The sequence below is a fragment of the Ctenopharyngodon idella genome, chromosome 15, assembly GCF_019924925.1.
Source record: "Ctenopharyngodon idella isolate HZGC_01 chromosome 15, HZGC01, whole genome shotgun sequence".
In the NCBI taxonomy this organism is placed as follows: Eukaryota; Metazoa; Chordata; class Actinopteri; order Cypriniformes; family Xenocyprididae; genus Ctenopharyngodon; species Ctenopharyngodon idella.
Genome location: NC_067234.1, coordinates 26,249,444 through 26,269,324, shown reverse-complemented (window position 1 = coordinate 26,269,324; position 19,881 = coordinate 26,249,444). Strand labels below are relative to the sequence as shown.

At 37.9% G+C, this 19,881-nt stretch overlaps 1 protein-coding gene across 1 annotated transcript in view; it reads left to right on the top strand.

Annotated features, from left to right (window-relative positions):
- The window catches only part of sorl1 (sortilin-related receptor, L(DLR class) A repeats containing), a 65,696-nt gene that overhangs the window by 15,735 nt on the left and 30,080 nt on the right, over positions 1 to 19,881 (top strand). Inside the window, exons 6-9 of the mRNA XM_051861919.1 lie at positions 1,517 to 1,697; positions 16,650 to 16,751; positions 16,861 to 17,030; positions 18,363 to 18,555. Coding sequence (XP_051717879.1) covers positions 1,517 to 1,697; positions 16,650 to 16,751; positions 16,861 to 17,030; positions 18,363 to 18,555 — 646 coding nt within the window. The remainder of the gene's footprint in view (positions 1 to 1,516; positions 1,698 to 16,649; positions 16,752 to 16,860; positions 17,031 to 18,362; positions 18,556 to 19,881) is intronic.

Genomic DNA, 19,881 nt, shown 5'->3' with positions numbered 1-19,881 from the left:
CAAACTGCCTGTCATGTGACAGACGAAACTGACAATGGCTTTTTATCTTTTTTAAACTGAAATGAAAGGCAATGTGGATAAACATTAACAGCCACGATATACAGAATACCACACAAAGATATAGATGAAAATGAATGAAAACATTTTGGATTAATAAATCTAAAAATATATAGGCCTATATAAATAACTGCAGAAAGGCCACACTGCAGATAGATATGCATTTCACATGTCGGCAAATCAAATAAAATCATCTAAATCGTCTGTGCGAGCAAGCTTTAACTCTACAGCGCAACATCGATGCACCGAAAAACAATCAAAAATTAATTTACATAATTGAATTAGAACAGAATATATCGTTCTAATAAATAAAAATAATAATAAAAAATGAAATAGTCATAATCAAGTCACAAGTGCAAATTGCCTAAAGTGCAGGGGAACATTTATTCAAAACACAAGCCACAAATAGTTCAATTAGATAACCCAGAGTGATCAATAAATAAATTAAAATTAAAGAAATTATTAAAATAACAAAAGCATAGCCAGAATTGTCAACTTTGTCTTTTTAACTGCAGAGACAATAAACGCTAAACTGGAGTGGCAGTCTTTTTAGCTAAACATTCACAGCATCCAAAAATCAAATTAGAACCGGCTGAAATGTTTTGAAATCACTTTTCCCCTACCTGATCGAAAAAAAAAAAAAAAATCCAGTCTTTCACGCGATCTGCCTGTGTCCGTTTGAGTCTTTTCAAATAGTGCGCTAGTGCATCCAATTCTACTCTTTAGATTTTTTTTATCCCAGACATTGTTAAAGATTTAATCCCTGCCGCCAAGATGCTCCTCTGTCGGTCACGGATAATGGAAGTGAAACTTAACTCTGTCACAGGGGTGGTTGGATTTATTCACGCATATTAATAATATTTATTAACAGGTTCTTTCTTTTCACATTTTTTTATTTACAGCATTATCATAATAGGCTGTATATTAACTTACTGGGAGAAAACCGGTAGGTCTGTGAAAAATCAGATATTGAACACCCCCATATCTCGTCTCATAACACCTCTGCGAAGATTCGACTGTGAGATTGGTAGTCGAATTTGGCTCCTCCTATCGAAGCTTCAAATCGTCGACTATTCAGGGTCACCCCTAAAAAGCAGTAATATTGTGAAATATTATTACAATTTAAAATAACTGTTTTCTATGTTAATATATTTTAAAATGTCATTTATTCCTGTGATGGCAAATGTGAATTTTCAGCATCATTACTCCAGTCTTCAGTGTCACATGATCCTTCAGAAATTATTGTATATAATTTACTGATTTGGTGCTCAAGAAAGTGAAGTTTTTAATATTAATATATGGAATTGGTCACTTTCTGAAACCATGAAAACATAAAATGGAACATAAATTTATGCTTAACTGAAAAAAACAAGTGCAGAGAGGGGCTTTCAGAAGTCCACCACATGCTACTTGCCTTAATGAATGTCCAAAAAATGTATGTGTCTTTCTGTTCTCCCAGGGGTGTGGAGCCATACGACAATCCCACCACAGTGTTTGTCCAGCGCCACGAGCCCCAGGGAGACTCCAGCATCCTCAGCAGCACAGACTTTTTCCAGAGCGAGCAAAACCGGCGAGTTATCCTGGAGAAGGTGGACAGCTTCCAGCTACGGGACAAGTACATGTTTGCCACCACCACCAGGGTAAGGGTACACTCCGAGCCACAAACATTCGAAGGATAATTTGTAGCTTCAGGCTTTTATATAGCAAAAGAAGGGAAGAATAAGCAGCGCTGAGCTAGTGTTCAAAACTGAAAAAGTGAGAGTGCCGAGAGTCAGATCCGTGCCAAATCCAGCTGAATGCCTCTCCTGTGAGTGTGAGTAAACACTCTTCTGAAGAGCTAGAGGAACGATCCCGCTCAAGATGAACAGGCAGTGATAACAGGCTTATTCAAAGCCATGGAGTCGGATGAGGAGGATTCCTGGTGTGTTTATCCAACACTGAACTTTTGCCCTTTATGACAGAAGGGTAATTCAGACAGTTGACACTCTACTTGTTAATCTGGGCTGGTAACGAAAAAGGTTGCAGGTTTGAATCCCGCTGGATCATTGTGCCTTCAAACATAACAATTGCCCAGGAGGCACAACCTGTAATACATGTACTGTAAGTTGTTTTGAAGAAGAAAAGCATCTGCTGAATATGTGGCTGTGAACAGAGCAGCAGAGACTGTTCCAGAAGGTAGGCGGTTTAGTTATGCTTCCTCCTAAGAGGCCAAATTTTGGCCAGATTCTAAGGCAGCATTGTATGCATCCTTCACAGAGAAAGCGAACCCAGAATGCATTGCGACAAGCTCAATAAAAGAATTAATACAAGATGGTGAACAAGAGAAATGTTGATTATATATAAACATGTATTTCATTCAGTACTGCAACTAATAGATAAAAATAGTTCAGTGTAATAAAAAATGGATTACGTTGCATGTGCTGCATGCATGCTCACATCAAACTGCAATCATATTGCTAAAATATTTTGTGATTCTGTTTCTCTCAGTGTGTATATAGAGTGCTGCAGGTATGAGTCCAAACACCTAGAAATGTGTTAGCTTTTTTGCTCTGTTGGTTCCTTCTTCCCATAGTCCATGGGTTTTTTGAATGAGTTTGTTTTTAAATGGCTAAAATTGAAAATTCTGTGTCTGTTTTTAACTTAAGCTCAAGATATTTTCACGTTTTATACTACGACATGAAATACATTAGTAATGCTCCTAACAAGTGGCTAAATGGGACTACAGAGGTTGTCAGGGACATTAAACATCATCACACCGAAAAGGCAAACTTATCTACTCGCTTATCTACAAACTTATCTACTAACTAGTCCACTTTTAAAGCCTTGTTGTCAGAAGAGTAATGGTGATGACGTTGAAGTAGGGCTGGATGATTAATCGAAAAGTAATTGAAACCGAAATTCAGAACCTCTAACTGACATAATTTTCCCATGTCGGTTATTTTTTATTTTTTAATCCTGTTAATACTTTCCCCTTAAAAACATATTACCGTGTCTTCAGCTGCCCCGTCCAGTCAGTGGCATGGAAGCAACAACTCAAACGCTGAGTCAACACACATAGACAGTGCGTGCTGCGCGAGACCCGTAGTGAGATCACTTTCGCTTGCGTCCTCACGAAAGTTTGTCAATTTTATGTGTTTTAAGGCTTGCCAGTTTGGACATTCAAGTGATTTTAGACCATCAGGTGTGTATCATCATATTGAGATACTACACTGATGCATTGTGGCACACAAACACTCACAGACAGTAGCTCGCACATTCAGTGTTTTTTTTCTAGGCTTGATTGTGTTTTGGGGGCACAGTTTAACATGTCTTAATGCTTTGTTTTTTTTGAAAACGCTGTATTTTTCAGATATTTTACCTTTATTCTATACCTCTGTTTCCACTGTCATATGAACGGCTAGTTTGACTTTCTGATTCTATGAAGCCACTCTCTCCGAAATACGCAATGTGCTCAGATTGGTTAGCAGGTTGGTAGCTGGCCCAGTGTATCGTGATTCGCTGAAGCGTCCGGAAATGCCACGCCCCTTACCATTCGTTGTTACGTGCTCTGGTGGAAATGTAAATAATGGCGTCAATGGCTGTATCAAATTGAGCCGAATCAGACCCAGATGAAGAGGGTCAGGCAGAACCTCTGCAATCGCGGCTTTTAAAGGATGTTTATGAATGGTATTTCATTTAGTATTTGTGTCAAAGTGTTTAGATGCTGTCACTGCTGTTTGTTAGCTTTCAGTAGTTTTATCCTGATTAAAGCTTTACTGTAGCTGAATACATGGCTGAGTAGTAGCATTTTTGTAAAGGTATTGTTTAATTTATAGCATGAACAATTATTTGTCTATGAACATAGACGTTTGTTGGTATTTGTTGGCGTTTGTTGGAGAAGTATGCAATAGAACTGGCTAGCGAAGTTAAAAAACGAGTTGCTCTTTGTATATGTCCTTGATGCAACCAAAAATAGCAACAGAACTATATGTTTAAAAGACATACAAACAATAAAACGTACTTAGGGTTTGAAGCCAATAAACAGCAGCTTCTGCTTTTAAAGTGGGAACTGCTTCTTTCAGTAAAAGCCTTTGTGTAAATTCAGCATTATCTCGTGTATATTCTGGAAGCTGTCTTCAGCGCCGCATCCAGTGTAGAAAATATCACAGATTATAATGGGTTCTATTATCTTTTGACGCGTCGCTCGCGTCTGGTGTACAAAACTCTTCCGCTTCCATTATGCTGCGCGACATGGCCTCGCCCACTTTGTTGCGTGTTCCCAGGGGCGTTTTGTAGGGTTTATGATGTCACCAACCCGGGAAGAAGCTTGTTGTAGTCCAAACCGGTCGTTTTTGTAGGCATTAAAATGCCTTAACTTTAAAAGACAATATCTTCCTTTGCATTGAACTTTCAGCGCTGTAACTTTGCAGATACTGTTTATGCTAAAGCAGCAACAGTACACACTAACTAAAGTTAAAAAAGTGAAATTGCATTGAACCACCCCTTTAATAGTCAAGCATATTTACTGTACAAACCTTCAGTGAATCGTAAACTTTGGTTGGTCACAGAGCTTATTTTCTGCAATAGTTCAATAGCCCAATGGAAAAAAATCATATTGGCTTTTTGTCAAAGAAACCAGGGTGATGCTAACTTCTAGGGTTTCCTACAAAAACACATAATCCCTGCAACACTCTATTCATTGGTACTTTAAAACCATGTATCTTGTATAATTTTTATTTGTGCATTTATACTATATTGCCAAAAGTTTTGGGACGCCTGCCTTTACGTGCACATGAAATTTAATGACATCCCATTCTTAATCCGTAAGAGTTTAATATGGAGTTGGCCCACCCTTTGCAGCTATTACAGCTTCAACTCATCTGGGAAGGCTTTCCACAAGGTTTAGGAGTGTGTTTTAGGAGTGTGGGAATTTTTGACCATTCTTCTAGAAGCGCATTTGTGAGGTCAGGCAGTGATGTTGGACGAGAAGTCCTGGCTCACAGTCTCCGCTCTAATTCATCCCAAAGGTGTTCTATCGGATTGAGGTCAGGACTCTGTGCAGGCCAGTCAAGTTCCTCCACACCAAACTCAATCATCCATGTCTTTATGGACCTTACTTTGTGCACTGGTGCACAGTCCTGTTGGAAGGGGCCATCCCCAAACTGTTCCCACAAAGTTGGGAGCATGAAATTGTCCAAAACATCTTGGTATGCTGAAGCATTATGAGTTCATTTCACTGGAACTAAGGGACCAAGCCCAACCCCTGAAAAACAACCCCACACCATAATCCCCCCTCCACCAAACTTTACACTTGGCACAATACAGTCAGGCAAGCACCGTTCTCCTGGCAACCGCCAAACCCAGATTTGTCATTCCAAAGAACACGTCTCCACTGTTCTAGAGTCTAGTGGCGGCGTGCTTTACACCACTGCATCCAATGCTTTGCACTGCACTTGGTGATGTAAGGCTTGGATGCAGCTGCTCAGCCTTGGAAACCCATTCCATGAAGCTCTCTACGCACTGTTCTTGAGCTAATCTGAAGGCCACGCGAAGTTTGGAGGTCTGTAGCTATTGACTCTGCAGAAAGTTGGCAACTTCTGCGCACTGTACGCCTCAGCATGGGCTGACCCCGCTCTGTGATTACGTGGCCTACCACTTCGTGGCTGAGTTGCTGTTGTTCCCAGTTGCTTCCACTTTATGATACCACTAACAGTTGACCGCTGAATATTTAGTAGTGAGGAAATTTCACGAATGGACTTGTTGCACAGGTGGCAACCTATCACGGTACCACACTTGAATTCACTGAGCTCCTGAGAGTGACCCATTCTTTCACAAATGTTTGTAGAAGCAGTCTGCATGCCTAGGTGCTGTGGCCATGGAAGTGATTGGAACACCTGAATTCAATGATTTCGAGGGGTGTCCCAATACTTTTGGCAATATAGGGTATATAATTCCATGCAGATCTAAGAATTAAGAATGTCATCTGAAAATGTGCACTGCATCTCTCTGGACTATTTATTTTTGACATTTTTATCGAAGTTAAACACTAGCATTATTTCAGAATTTATTATGAGCAGAAGCAGTTATGATCCTACAATGTATTGCAATGTTTTTTGTATTGTAAGTGGTTAGCGAGACCCAGCCCTGCAACACAGGTCAGCAGTCATAGAAACATTAAATAGTGTAAAGGCTGTATCTGTCAAACTGTCTAATTAGCATCACATCCAAGATGGGAACACAATTCAGCTTGAAGCATTTGTTTTCAGTTGATATGCCTCCTTAAAGTTTTGCATAGTTTTTGGTTGCTGAAACAATGACTGTCTAGACTACATGTCTATGCTGACCGCAGCTAGTGTTATGTTTCAGTGTAGCTCTCACCCTTGAGTGTATTCAGTGGTTAATCATTTCCACCCCACATCGGCTGGCATATCACTAACCTCATCCCAAAGTAAATGTCTGACTGCCCAGAACTGGATGAGGCATCTGTCAGGTCACACATGGCATTGCCAGGTTGCGTAAAGCAGAAGCCGACCCAAGTCATCCATTAAATTGGAAAGAAATGTGTAATTTATCTGCGGCTTCAGAAAGCCAGAGACTCCGTGGGAGTTTTGAGGGCTGTTTATGAGCGGTGCTGCGCGGATGGCATAACCGCGGCCTTGGACAGTGTGCTGGAGGAGCTGCCTGCTTGACAGTTCTGATCTATGTTGCGTTAATGAAGTTGTGGCTTGGTTTCCCTCGGGTGCTTCTAACCACTCATGCACCACTTATATGCGTTCTGCTGCCCAGTGCCGCCATATGGTCCTGTCTTCAACACTGCGCTGTACTAACGCCACAGAAAGTGTTTTATAATTGCTCCCATTGTTCTTGTTTTGTTTTAGTAAAGGGATAGCAAATGCAAATATGAAAATTCTGTCATCATTTAGTCACCCTCATGTCGTTCCAACCCTATATGACTTTTTTTCTACTTTGGAACACAGAAGATGATATTTTGGAAAATTTTTAAACGTTTTTGTCCAAAATATCTTCTTTTAAAAATAAGTGTGGTTTGGAATAGCATAATGGTGAGTAAATGATGACAGAATTTACATTTTAGGCTGAGCTGTCTTTTTACGGATCCTGAAGGCCATTTGAAGCGAGACGAATGTTTGAAAGAAGCAATACGCACTCGCTTTGAGTGATTTTGTTCTGAATTTTCCACAAACAGCTATGTTCTGGTGAGCCACAGTTACAGTTAATATTTTAACGGATTTGGATATTTCGCTTGCTGAGTGGATGGATTTACAACAGGATAATTAGTGGTTTTCATGGTCAGACCATTAAACTCTTTGCAGCGCACATTGGTTATCCAAATAGCACATTAAACAAAATTAGCCTAAGGAGGTCTATGACAAGATCATAGGCCAGAGCAAACAGCTCTGTGGAATTTGTCTGGCTGGGCTAGTTGTAAACATCATTGAGGAGAGAGAAAGTGACAGGCTTGTTGAGAGCCTTGGCTTGTTGATGGCTGTGTGTGGCCTGGCCCTGACCCTGCTGGCCAGACGTACTCTTAGAGCAACCCCCTCTCTCTTTCTGTCTCTCCTTTTCTCAGTCTCTCACTCACTCACTTACAGAACAAACACTTTCTTTCAGTACTTAGAGAGTATTGAAATTTTAAAGGCATCACAAGCTGTCCCTGCTGGAAAAAAAACAGCTTAAATTAGTCTAAGCTGGTTTGTTCGTTCTGACTGGTTTAAGATGGTCTCCTAGCCTTATATATATTCAGCCGTGACTTATTCACAATACAGCGCTAGCCTCGAGTACCTTATTGCTTTTATAAAACGGTTACCACACAATACAAATATTAAAGCCAAAAAAACATCTTTCAATGCAACTTTCATGAAGTAAACTTTCACTAAAAGCCATCCTTCCGCCGGAAAAATAGTCCCTGACCGTAAACAGCAACAGAAGTTACATTATTACACCATTAAATGGCAGCAAAAAATTTTATTTGTGAGTTTCTCAGTCAGTAGCGAAGACTTTTACATTGAAAAGACTGAATTGTTGTGAACACGGAACAAGACGTAACTGACAAATGCTTTTTCAGTCACGGGAAAACAATCACATTGAGATTAAAATTCTCTTTTACAAGAGCGTCCTGGCCAAGATAAACAGTACACAGCTCACATGGGTTTAATAACTAACAGATAACATCCATACATACATACATACATATTAATACAAATTAAACCAATAAAATATAAAATGAAAAGAATATCAATACATAACTAGTCAAAACAACTACAGCCTGATGTTTCTGTCTCCAAGTCATTTAAAATCCTTTTAAAATTGTCCAATGAAACCAGCTCCCTAAGTTGTAACTTAATTTGCAAATTATTCCAGGCGGAGGGAGCAGCAAATTTAAATGCCTTTTTCCTCAATTCAGTACGTACTCCTGGAACAGACAGTAAGAAAAAATCCTGGGACCGAAGGCTATAATTTCCAACATGTTTTTTGCAAATATAAGCATGAAGTTATGAAGGGAGTAGACCCAGGATAGATTTATAAATAAAAACATGCCAATGCTTTAGTCTACAGATAGACAATGCAGACTATCCAACCCGAGCATACAACACACAATGATGAGTGAGAGTTTTGGGGTTTGTTATGAACCTTAATGAAATCAGCTGCTTGTTTTAGAAATTATGGTTCCAATTGATTAAGACCTGCCGATTTTAAAACATCTAAAGATTTAAGGGCTTTGCACACTTCAGAGATTGCAATTGGTGAAAAATGTAATGATTGACTAGGCACAAAACTCTCTGATTGCACAATAGAAGGATTCACATGAGCCCCATTAATTGAATCAAACAAAAAACCAGAAGCTATGAAGTGTTGATTTAAACAATTAAGCATTTTTACTTTATCAGTGATTATATGAGAGTCCTTCATAATACATGATGGAAGTTCTATACCTTTATTATTTTTAGTTAATGATTTAGCTCGGCTTTAGCTTTTCTGACTGCAACCGTGCATGCGTTGCGCAGTTGTCTGAAATCAAGCCAATCTGTATTTAAATTAGTTTTTCTAGCTTTTGCGCTTATGCCATGCCATGCCATATTGCGCTCATGAAGCATATTTGATAGAAGAGGAGAAAACCAAACATTATTCCGACCCTTCACCCTGTACCGTTTGAAGGGGGCGTGTTTATCGACTAAAGCAGAAAAACTACCGTAAAAGAATTCCCAGGCTATTTCAAGGTCAGGGATTAAGTTCCCACTCCAATTTATTCAAATCGTGAAGGAACCCTTGCTCTGAGAAATGTTTCATGTCACGCTTGGTTATGATGCATGGTTTGGTTTTAGGAATTTTTGTATTTCTAACTGTTGCAATGACACAGTGGCCACTGATGTCATTCGCAAATATGGACGGGGTTAAATACTTGTGTGGAAAATTTGTTAAAATTAAATCTATTAAAGATGATTTTTCTGGACATTTTGGATTCGTCCTGGTGGGACTGTCAACAATCTGAAAAAGATTCAATGCATCGCAATAGGTTTTAAATTCATCAGTCGGTGAATGCAACCAATTCCAATTTAGGTCACCAAGAACTACCAATTCTTTAGCATCAAGATCTGAAAAAAGCTGGAATAAAGAAGGGAGAGCACTACTATCAGCAGATGGTGTCCTATAGCAGCCAACAACCGTTATGCTGAGATATTTAGAAACCTCAAGTTCAAGGGCTAAAAATTCAAAAGTTACTCACTGATTTGGAAAGCAATACTTTAACACGAAACCTTTTTTTAATAAAAATTGCTACGCCCCCACCCCTTTTTGGTCTGTCAGTCCTATATACATTATAACCATTGATAAAAATATCATTGTCTAAGACAGATTTGTTCAGCCAAGTTTCAGTTAAGACAATCACATCAGCATCAGTTGATTGTGCCCAAATACGAACCATGTCCATTTTAGAAATTAGACTCTGAACATTTAAATGAATAAAAACCTGCCCGTACCTTGATTTAAAATCCGCAGGTGTTTCAAAACTTGAGGTAGAGGCAAAAACTGGGCCAGGGTTAGGTTGAACATTTCCCGAGATCAAAAGTTATAAAACAATCAAGCACCTCTGCCTAAGTGATTTAGTATTATATTCTTTAGAATTTGCTTCTACTATTTTAAAATTCCAGTGAGCACTTATAACAATTGTAAAATTATCGCAAAGAGCCATAATACTAGACAAACGGACCAAGTCCAAGGTGCAAAAACAGGACTAGAGGATAGAAGACAATCTGGCACACTGCACCTCTAATGCAAATCCAGATGCTATTCCTCGGTGTGACCAAGTGTGTGGTCACTAAAAGGGGGTTGTCATACCCACGAAAACGACTTTCAGTGCTGTAATGGTTTAGATAGGCTCAGAGCAACAAAAAAACCACAACATTCGAGTCAACCCCTTCGTCTTTTCCCCAAAAGCACCAGTAAAGCCCCCCATAGTAAAGCAGGTGAGTGCAGAAGTGGAATCCAAATCCACTTCGCAGAAATTCCACTCCAGTTATTCGCCCTCCTGGGACGGATGAACACGGTACTTTACTTCAGATGGAAACGGGAAGATGGACACAGAAAGCAATGCTATGGAAAAAATAAAATAAACTCAAGACCAGCAAGGTCTAAAACAATAAATATAAAATTTTAAAGCCCCACTAGAAGTAAAACAGAAGCACTTTGCTTCATACTGAGGGATTCATATCCATAAAGACCAATTTCACGTCAGATGGAAACAGGAAGATGGACACAAAAAGCGATGCTACGGAAAAAATAAAATAAACTCAAGACCAGCAAGGTCTAAAACAATAAATATAAAGTTTAAAGCCCCACAAGAGGCAAAACAGAAGCACTTTCCTTCATGTTGAGGGATTCATATCCATTAAGACCACACAGTGATTCTACGGGCAGCTCCACCATGAGATAACTTCCACTATCCAACAAGGTACGTAATCAAATTCAGGATATAATGTGGCACTTTTGTCCAACGATTACAGAAACAATCTAAAAGCTTCAGTCACAAACAAAATTAACTAAGACGACTTATACAACTCACAACACACAATGCACCCACGCGACTTGGTCTGCCATCTTGGACATCCATCCATCCATGTGATTTTTTTTATTTTATTTTTTTTATTCATTATCGTCAATCACAGGAACTAACCATTTTTTATATATATATATATATATTATATACTTAATAGTCATTCAGTATTTGAGAAGTGTTGATAAAGATTGATATAGTTAAAAACTGTCTATTTTACTCAGTGTTTGTGTGTGCTACAGTATGTATATTGTTCTTATTAGATTATCATTTTGTTAGCTTAGCAACATGCTAACACTAAACTCTATTGGAATCAGTGAGTTGCTGCTTATGTAACATTCTAAATTAGTAATTTATGAGATTCCATGTTAGTTAGGATGCTGTCTATGTAGGTAGTAGGCAGCGAGGCCGTTCACTAGGTTTTGGACCATATCCAAAGTCTTTTGCCATTCGGACGACATTGATGTCAGTCTTTTTCTCCCTTTTTCAGTCTTTTATCCTCTTCTCTTTCCGTCACTGTGTCTCTCCGTGACTCACTCTTTTGCTCTCATTGTGTTGAGTCCCTCTATCTGCAGCCCGGCTAATAGGATTACCATAATGAATATCACAAGAGCCTTTGGCAGTGAGAAGCTTCTAAGACTAATTAAAGCTGTGGAAACCAAGGTCCTCTCATCTGAGGGATTTATCCATAATGTCATAGAGATCTTTAATAATAATTAAGTCTTTTCTCTTCTCACATCCTCACCTCCCTGTAGCCCTGCAAGCTGCTTTAGTGATAACCTGGTTTCGGGGTGTAATCTGAACTTTGATAAAGGAAGATACTCATGGGAGAAGGAAGGAAAGGGATTTTAAACACGATCTTGCCATGTCATTAGGCATTAAAGTGGTGTCAAATTAATGCATTTAATTAAAATACCATTTATAACAACAAAACTCTTGTAAATGTAGATCTTTAACCACACGTTTCCATAAACATCCTGTCAGTAAGTGAATCAGATGTTAATTTGATAACCGCTCCGATGGGTTCAGTGAGACTGCTTCAAATGAGGACCTAATGCTGTAATACAGGAAGGGTCCAATTTAGCTATGCTAACCAGCCAAACCCAAAGTTTGTGAGCTGGTTTTACTGATTCATTAAAAGAACCGTCTCAAAATAGTAATTTATTCCTTTATCACACAAAATCCTTTGCACCGCCTGTCTGTTTTTTGCATGCAGCCAGCAAAGACAACATAATAGCAAGTTTTATTGTTCAGATTATCATTTTATTGCAGACTGCAAACTCACAATCTTTTTGCTGTGACACTATAGATTCAGCAGGGTCACTACAGTTGGGCAAAAGTCCATCCAACCATCTCAGCAATGCAGAACTTCTCACACTGTGTTCTTCAGCATACTGCAACATCTACACATTCTCACTCATGCTTGAAAGTCTGATCTCTCTTCCAGACTAAGCGATGAGAGAGACTGCCAGCACAGTACGGCTGTTGTTCCAGAGATAAATGCTTCCTCCACAAAGAAGGCAAAGTGACTCCAAAGCCAAATATTCATTGGGCCGGCTGTGCCAGAAACGATTCCATTCATGTTGCCATGTAAGAATAGAAGGCTTTTATAGGCGAATTTTGCTGTCAAGTTTGTAGTCAGGGACACTTAGATGCTATGGCAGCAGAATGAGAGATGACAGTTTTCTCAGAGGGGCTGTTTGTGGATAACTGCCTATAAGTGCCTATTGATACTGTGAGGGTTAAAATTGGAGGTTGGATCTACATTTTAAATGCAAATGGAACCTTGGGAGAAAATTTTCGACCTCTGACCACCTGACAGGATTCGTTAACAGCTCAATCACACAAAAACATTGCGCATCCACCTGTGTAGCGACTCTGTGCCTTCCTGGATGGTGGTTATGATGCTGGTGGTTATGGTTATGAGTTATGATGCTATTGAAATACAATAGCACCTTTCTGACTTTGAGGTGACATATTAATAAATTTATTTGCATTTTCAAAAGGCATCCCATTTAAATTACACTGTGGCAGTACCATGTGGAGTTTTTTTTTTTTTTTAAATATTGAATATATTATATTAAATTTAAATATTATATTGATTAGATTAGATTAGATTATATACTTTAGAAGTAAGGGAAAACTAGTCAAATTTATATTTCCTGTTAAAATTTGCATGTCTTCAATTACTATATTCATAAGGTATTTACAATGTTTTCCTAAAAAAGCCATAATATTATATATAAATATAATAATAATAAGATTCAGATAGTTTTAAACGTTTAATTTCCAGACTTAGAAATATTTACTCAACTTTTAAAATATTTAATTTTAGAATTTTTATACTGTTTTTTTTTTTTATAAATAATATAGTGTATATGTATGTACTGTATGTATGTATGTATGTATGTATGTATGTACAGTCAAACCAAAATTTATTCAGACACCTTGAACAATTCATTCATTAACACAGTTTATTCACTATAGTTTAAAAAAAGGTAATAAAATATGACAAGATCTCAGAGTTAATGTGTGTATAATATATTGAGAATTATGTATTTTCAAAGATAGCCTAAATATACTACATATCATTTTTATTATTTAACATTTAATTTAATATACAATATTCAATAATTTATAATATATTCAATAATTTTTTAAAAACCTTTTCCAGTATGCATGTAAAGTATTGGTTACACAAAAATTATTATTATGGTTTTATGGTACCATGTCCAAGCATTGCCATCTGGATCTGGTTGTTGCAGCTTTGTGATTTGATTGTTGTTATCACACACTTTGCTCTCTTAAGCTCTCCCGGCAACAGCGTCTGTTTCGAGAGATCTCCCTCGTCTTTGCTCTCTAAAGCCAGATTGTGTTTTGGCTCCTTCCACAACACTGCAGTCTGTTCCTGGAGACAGCCGTTAACAGCGAGATAAATCAATACCATGAATGGTGTGACTAAAAACGAGGCAGTGCGGAGAGCTGAGAAAGAAAACACTGAGCCTTTGTGCCTTTAAACAAGGAAGTGGTTAAACTTGTTATTCAGGATGATGGTGCTTATAAATACACTTTTATCTGACAGGCTGTCTTCCTGTTGTTCTTACACTGACCCAGTAAATCCCTGTTTTGCTGGCTGGCTTATTAGTATTTTTTTGCCTGTTGCAATCAACTTTGGCCCTACAATATGATTTTGGAAATTGCAATAAACCTGAGTAATGTAGAGATTCTGTTTGTTTGCTTTTTTCTCATGTACTGCCATTATCACCTCTAATGGCGTCTTTGGCTTTGTTTGGGCCGGGAAAAATGAGATTTTTAGGCAAATCCATTTAGTTCTTGTTTATACAGCAAGAGAACAATTTAAAACCACATCCATATGTGCTTTGAAATCTGATCATTTTAAAGAAGCAGTTTTTGGAATTGCGGTCAGATTGTCATTTGAATTCACTCGTTTCACATTAGGCATTCACTATGTAGTGAATATTGAGGGGTTGACTAAGTGGTTTCAGACATCTTTTGTGTCACACAGCTTTTGTTTGATTGTACATACAATCTGTTTATTATTGTGAGACTGTAATTTATAGCTTATTATTCCGCATTTGTGGGGCTTTGTGAACCTGATGTAAGTAACTCTTACTCATCCATGACTTGATTACAGTGACAGCCTGTCGTACAAGGGAAAGACTGATTGAGCAGCCTGAACTTCAAAATTGATTGAAGCTTTGATTTCCTGAGGGGAGAAAGCAAAAGAGAGACTTCAAGAGGGGCAGAACGAGTGAAAGTACTCATCCCTTCATGACGCATTGCTCATTTTAGACAATGCTAGACAGACACATATAGGTTGCTGGGACACTGACTAGACTAGTACTGCTAGCATCAGCTTTCCATCTCTTTTATCTTTGGAAAATGAGCAGTTTTAGAAGAACAAATGAGACTGGTTGACAAATCCCCAGTAGTCCTTATTGAGCGATATCAGGTACAGGACCCCAGTGAATTCAGTGCTGATGGGGCATATCTCTCCACGCTAATATTGTCTGCCATTCAGACCTTGTTTATAGTGATAATATGACATGGTTTATGGTATCTGAAGGTGTCAGATTACCTTATAAAACCTTTATGACTCTCTGCTGTTTAATTTGAATTATTTTACTGCACCATGTGCCAGTTTTGAGTAGCGGTGGAAAGTAGGAAAACAAACCACCTTGTGTGGTTTGTTTATATAAATATATAATATTTTACAGAGATTCACACTTTTCAACTCAGTTGATTAATGGTATTCACTCGCACAGTAAATTATTTAATGTATTGTTTGGATATGTACTATATTTTTTATTTAATTTAATAATTCTAATTAGAAAATATTAATTTAGAAAGTTTAATAATTTAATATTAATTTTAATATATTACATTATATAAAACAGTTAGTTCCTGTCCTTGATTCTGATTGGTCAATAGCTATGTTTTATTCACAGTAAAACACCGCTATGACCGCTTAACCCAACGGTTCTGTGTATCACTACACAACACCCTTAGCAACCACTCTTAGCAATGTAAACTGTATGTTCTCAATTGATATTGTTCTTTGATGTTTACTGTATTATGTAGAAGAGTGTTGTGAGAAAGAAATTGAGTGAGCGAGTTTATTACCTGCATTCAGATTTAGCATTTTCCTTCAGGTCAGTCCTATGTTCATAATAAAAAATCTGTTTAAATGTCCGATGTATTATCTTGTCCTTTTAACATTTAAGGGGTTTTCCCGTGACTGACAGCGCTAATCAAAGCTTTTGTCAGTTGCGTCTTGTTCCGTGTTCACAACAGTTCAGTCTTTTCAATGTAAAAGTCTTCGCTACTGACTGACTCACTCATAAAGACAGTCTTTGCCGCCAACTAATGGCGTAATAATGTAACTTATGTTGCTGTTCACGATCAGGGACTATTTTTTCGGGCGGAAGGAAGTTGCATTGATACATATTTTTGGCTTTAATATTTGTATTGTGTTGTAACCGTTTTATAAAAGCAATAAGGTACTCAAGGCTAGTGCTGTATCGTGAATAAATCACGGCTTATTCACGATACAGCACTTTGCGTCGTGCCCTTCAGCTGCATCGTGTCCTTAATGACGCCCTTCAGCCGTGACTTATTCAGGATACAGCACAGCTTCTTGTACCTTATTGCTTACTTAAATGTTAAATTCAAAAAATTATTTAGAAAAAAATATGAACATTCAGTTACCAAAACCTCTCTGCATAAATATAATGCTATAATTAGCAATTATTACATTAAATTAAATATAGAGAACAAATTATTTAGCAAAATTTCTCTTAATGTCATTAAATTAATACATTATTATTAATAAAATATTCAAAATGCTTATGTTTTTTGTTGTAGTTTGTTTATCATATAGTTATTGTGTCAAAGCTGAAATAAAATAAAGTTTTATGAGACATTTCGGTATAGGCCATAATTCATTATCGCTCAATCTCTGATTTGATCAGTTGTAATATGTGAACTTTATTTAGTTAATCTCATTGTGAATGTGTTTCCACAGACGTTGCTTGGGGGCCATGAGTCTCAGTCTGTCCAGCTGTGGGTTTCTTACAACCGGCAACCAATGAGAGCAGCTCAGTTTAACACCCGACACCCTATCACGGTGAGTGCCATCAACTTCGTTTAGTCTCTGGTGGATTTGTGGCCGTGACTTTTAAAGTGTCATGTTGTTTACCTGTCTTATGCGATTCCCTGCTTTCCTCTCACTGCAGGAGTACTACATAGCAGATGCTTCAGAGGACCAGGTGTTTGTGTGTGTGAACCACAATAATAATGTTACGCACCTGTACATCTCCGACACACAGGGCCTGTCCTTCTCTCTGTCCCTTGAGAACGTGTTGTACTTCAGCCCTGATGGCTCTGGGAGCAACACACTTATCAGGTACAGCTGAACATCACAGCTGCAAAACACCGCATGTCCCACAGACACAGTGACCATAAACATGGTTTACCCAAGTAGGACATTTGTTTGTTGGTCCTGGAACAACATTTCTGTTAAACAGTCATATCCATAACCTTATTCCTAAAATGCTTAATACTTTGTATTTACCTCATTTCTTAAAATGTGTTTGAAGTCTCTTAGGCTCACCAAGGCTGCATTTATTTGATCAAAATTACAGTCAAAAACAGTAATATTATGAAATATTATTAGCATTTAAAATAACTGTTTTCTGTTTTAATCTTTTAAAATGGAATTTATTCCTGTGACGCAAAGCTGAATTTTCAGCATTGTTACTCCAGTCTTCAGTGTCACCTTCAGAAATCATTCTAATACACTGATTTGATGCTCAAGAAACAATATTTTTTGTGGAAACTGTCATAACCATCCATTTTTTTCAGCATTTACTTGAAATGTATGTAATATTAGAAATGTTTTTACTGTCACTTAAGTAATAATCCCTTTGTACTGACCCCAAAGTTTTGAACAGTAGTGTAAATTGTAAATAAAATGCTAAATAAATAAATAAATAAACACAATAAAAACTTTCAACAAATTAGCTAATATTGAAGACTTTATAAGTATCAGCTAAATTAAAGTTTTTCTACCTTTAAATTGTCACTGCAAAAAACAAAAAAAGACCCACTGACCTATTCTAAACATGACACCTTTTTCTTAACTTCACTCTAACCTTAAAGTCCAAAGTAAATCATAGGTTGATACAAATGTAAAGCCCAAACCCCAAAATTTTGTTTGCAATGTTGTATGAAAGAAAACAACCATTTTGAGCCAGGAACACATCCCACTTCAATAATTCATGTTAAGCCCCAGTCTTACGCAGCTCTTGGTCTCGTCACCTTTACTTGAACTCTTCTTGATTTAGTGACGTCCCCTCATCAGTGCTGTAAATCCATTTTGGCTCCGCACGCCTTAACCCATAAGCAGGTTAGTGAGGTCTCGTCTCTATAATGCAAGAACTATGTCTTCGCCCACCGGTCCCTCCACTCACACTGTCAGTAGAAAAGCAATCCATCATTCCTACACGGCTTCCCAAGGACATGCTATTGTTTTACTCTGCGGCAGAGCGGGATCTCACCCACAGCCAAACCACTGAGCTCAGCACGGCCGCCTGAGAGCAGAGACGCAATTACTGCAGTGCGGAATGCAGATGAGATGCGCTTTGGCTCGCGTGCCATTGGCATTTTCAAAGAGCGCCTCTCTTGGCAGATATGAATGGCATGGCACATGAAATTTGTGTGTTTGTGTATTTGAAAGGTACTTTGCCAACGAGCCGTTTGCAGATCTCCACCGGGTCGAGGGGCTTAGGGGTGTGTTTGTGGCCACTCTGATCAATGGATCAGTCACCGAGGACAACATGCGATCAGTCATCACGTTTGATAAAGGAGGAACCTGGGAACTTCTGCAGCCACCTGCGGCCGACAGCCTGGGAGGAACCATAGACTGCCAGGTATTAGGGATGTTGAAATATTGTCAATTTAATAATAGTCCAACATATAAAAGTGTGAACCTTGTGGCAAATACAAATTTATATTATTTTGTCTATAAATTTGTCATATATATATATTCCGGTGCAAAAGCCTCTAAAAGCCACCTCGACAAAAATGAGATAACGATATTGAGTGAATGCTCTCCACACATAGCATCAAATACTTTCACTTCAAACCCGCTAAATCCCAGCCTCAGCCCAATCAGAAGTACCGGTACTTAGGTGGAAACCTATACATAGGAGCCTGACAAAAATGGTAAGTCAGACAGATTTAGAGGCTTTTGCATCTGAAGTCTTCACATATACAGTGAATATGTACAGTACTTCACATATACAGTACTGTGCAAAAGTCTTAAGCCACCACCAGCTTTGTTGTTTTAGCAATGTTTTAATGACTATCCATATTTATTTTTGGTCTTTATTATGATACAAACAGAAAATACAAGAAATATGTACACAAAATTTTTCACAAAATTACACAAAAAATTAGAACAAAATGGCTTCTTTAAGCAAAAAACAGTATTTAGTGTGACCTCCTGGACTTCTTCCATTTTCTCAAAAAAGAAAATCTGAGAAACTTCTCATCTTATTTTGAAAGTTTTCTTGGCCTTTCAGTCCTTTTCCATTCCATTTAGGTTTAAGAGAGCCGGTTCCTGCTATTGCTCAAGTGTAAGGGGAGGTCACTAAATACTTGACACTTTAGACACTTTTTTTTTTTTTTAATACTGCATACAAATTTCCTGTATTTTCTGGTTATGTTCTAATACAGAGACTGAGAAGTAATTATATATGGTCTAAAACAACATCTAATGGTTGTCTAAAGGCCCGTTCACACCAAGAACGATAACTAAAGATAACTGTAATGTTAACTACATTTGCGTCCATACCAACAAACGATAACGGTCTATTCTAAACTTATGCGCTGCGGTTTTAAAGTGTGTACAACGTTTTTGATGTTCTCGATGCATTTACACGGCTTTAACTAGCAGATGTCCTCAGCATGCTATGTTTCAAGTGAATAGCTAGTGTAATCGATCTAATCTAACAGTGAATTTAGCTGACGAAGTCAATAGAGTGGAATAAAAACGCCTAGTCTTTTTCACTGCAACTTCAAAGGAATCTAGACAATGTTGTCGAAACTAGTGCTGGATACCTGAGGTCATTTTATGTTACACTGTTTGCTAGCCTGGCATATATTGTTAATACTTTGCACCATTTATTCCGAGGGTATGACCGATTGTTTTTCATGTATATCCATTTTCTTTAAAATATCTTCGAAAAGGGGGT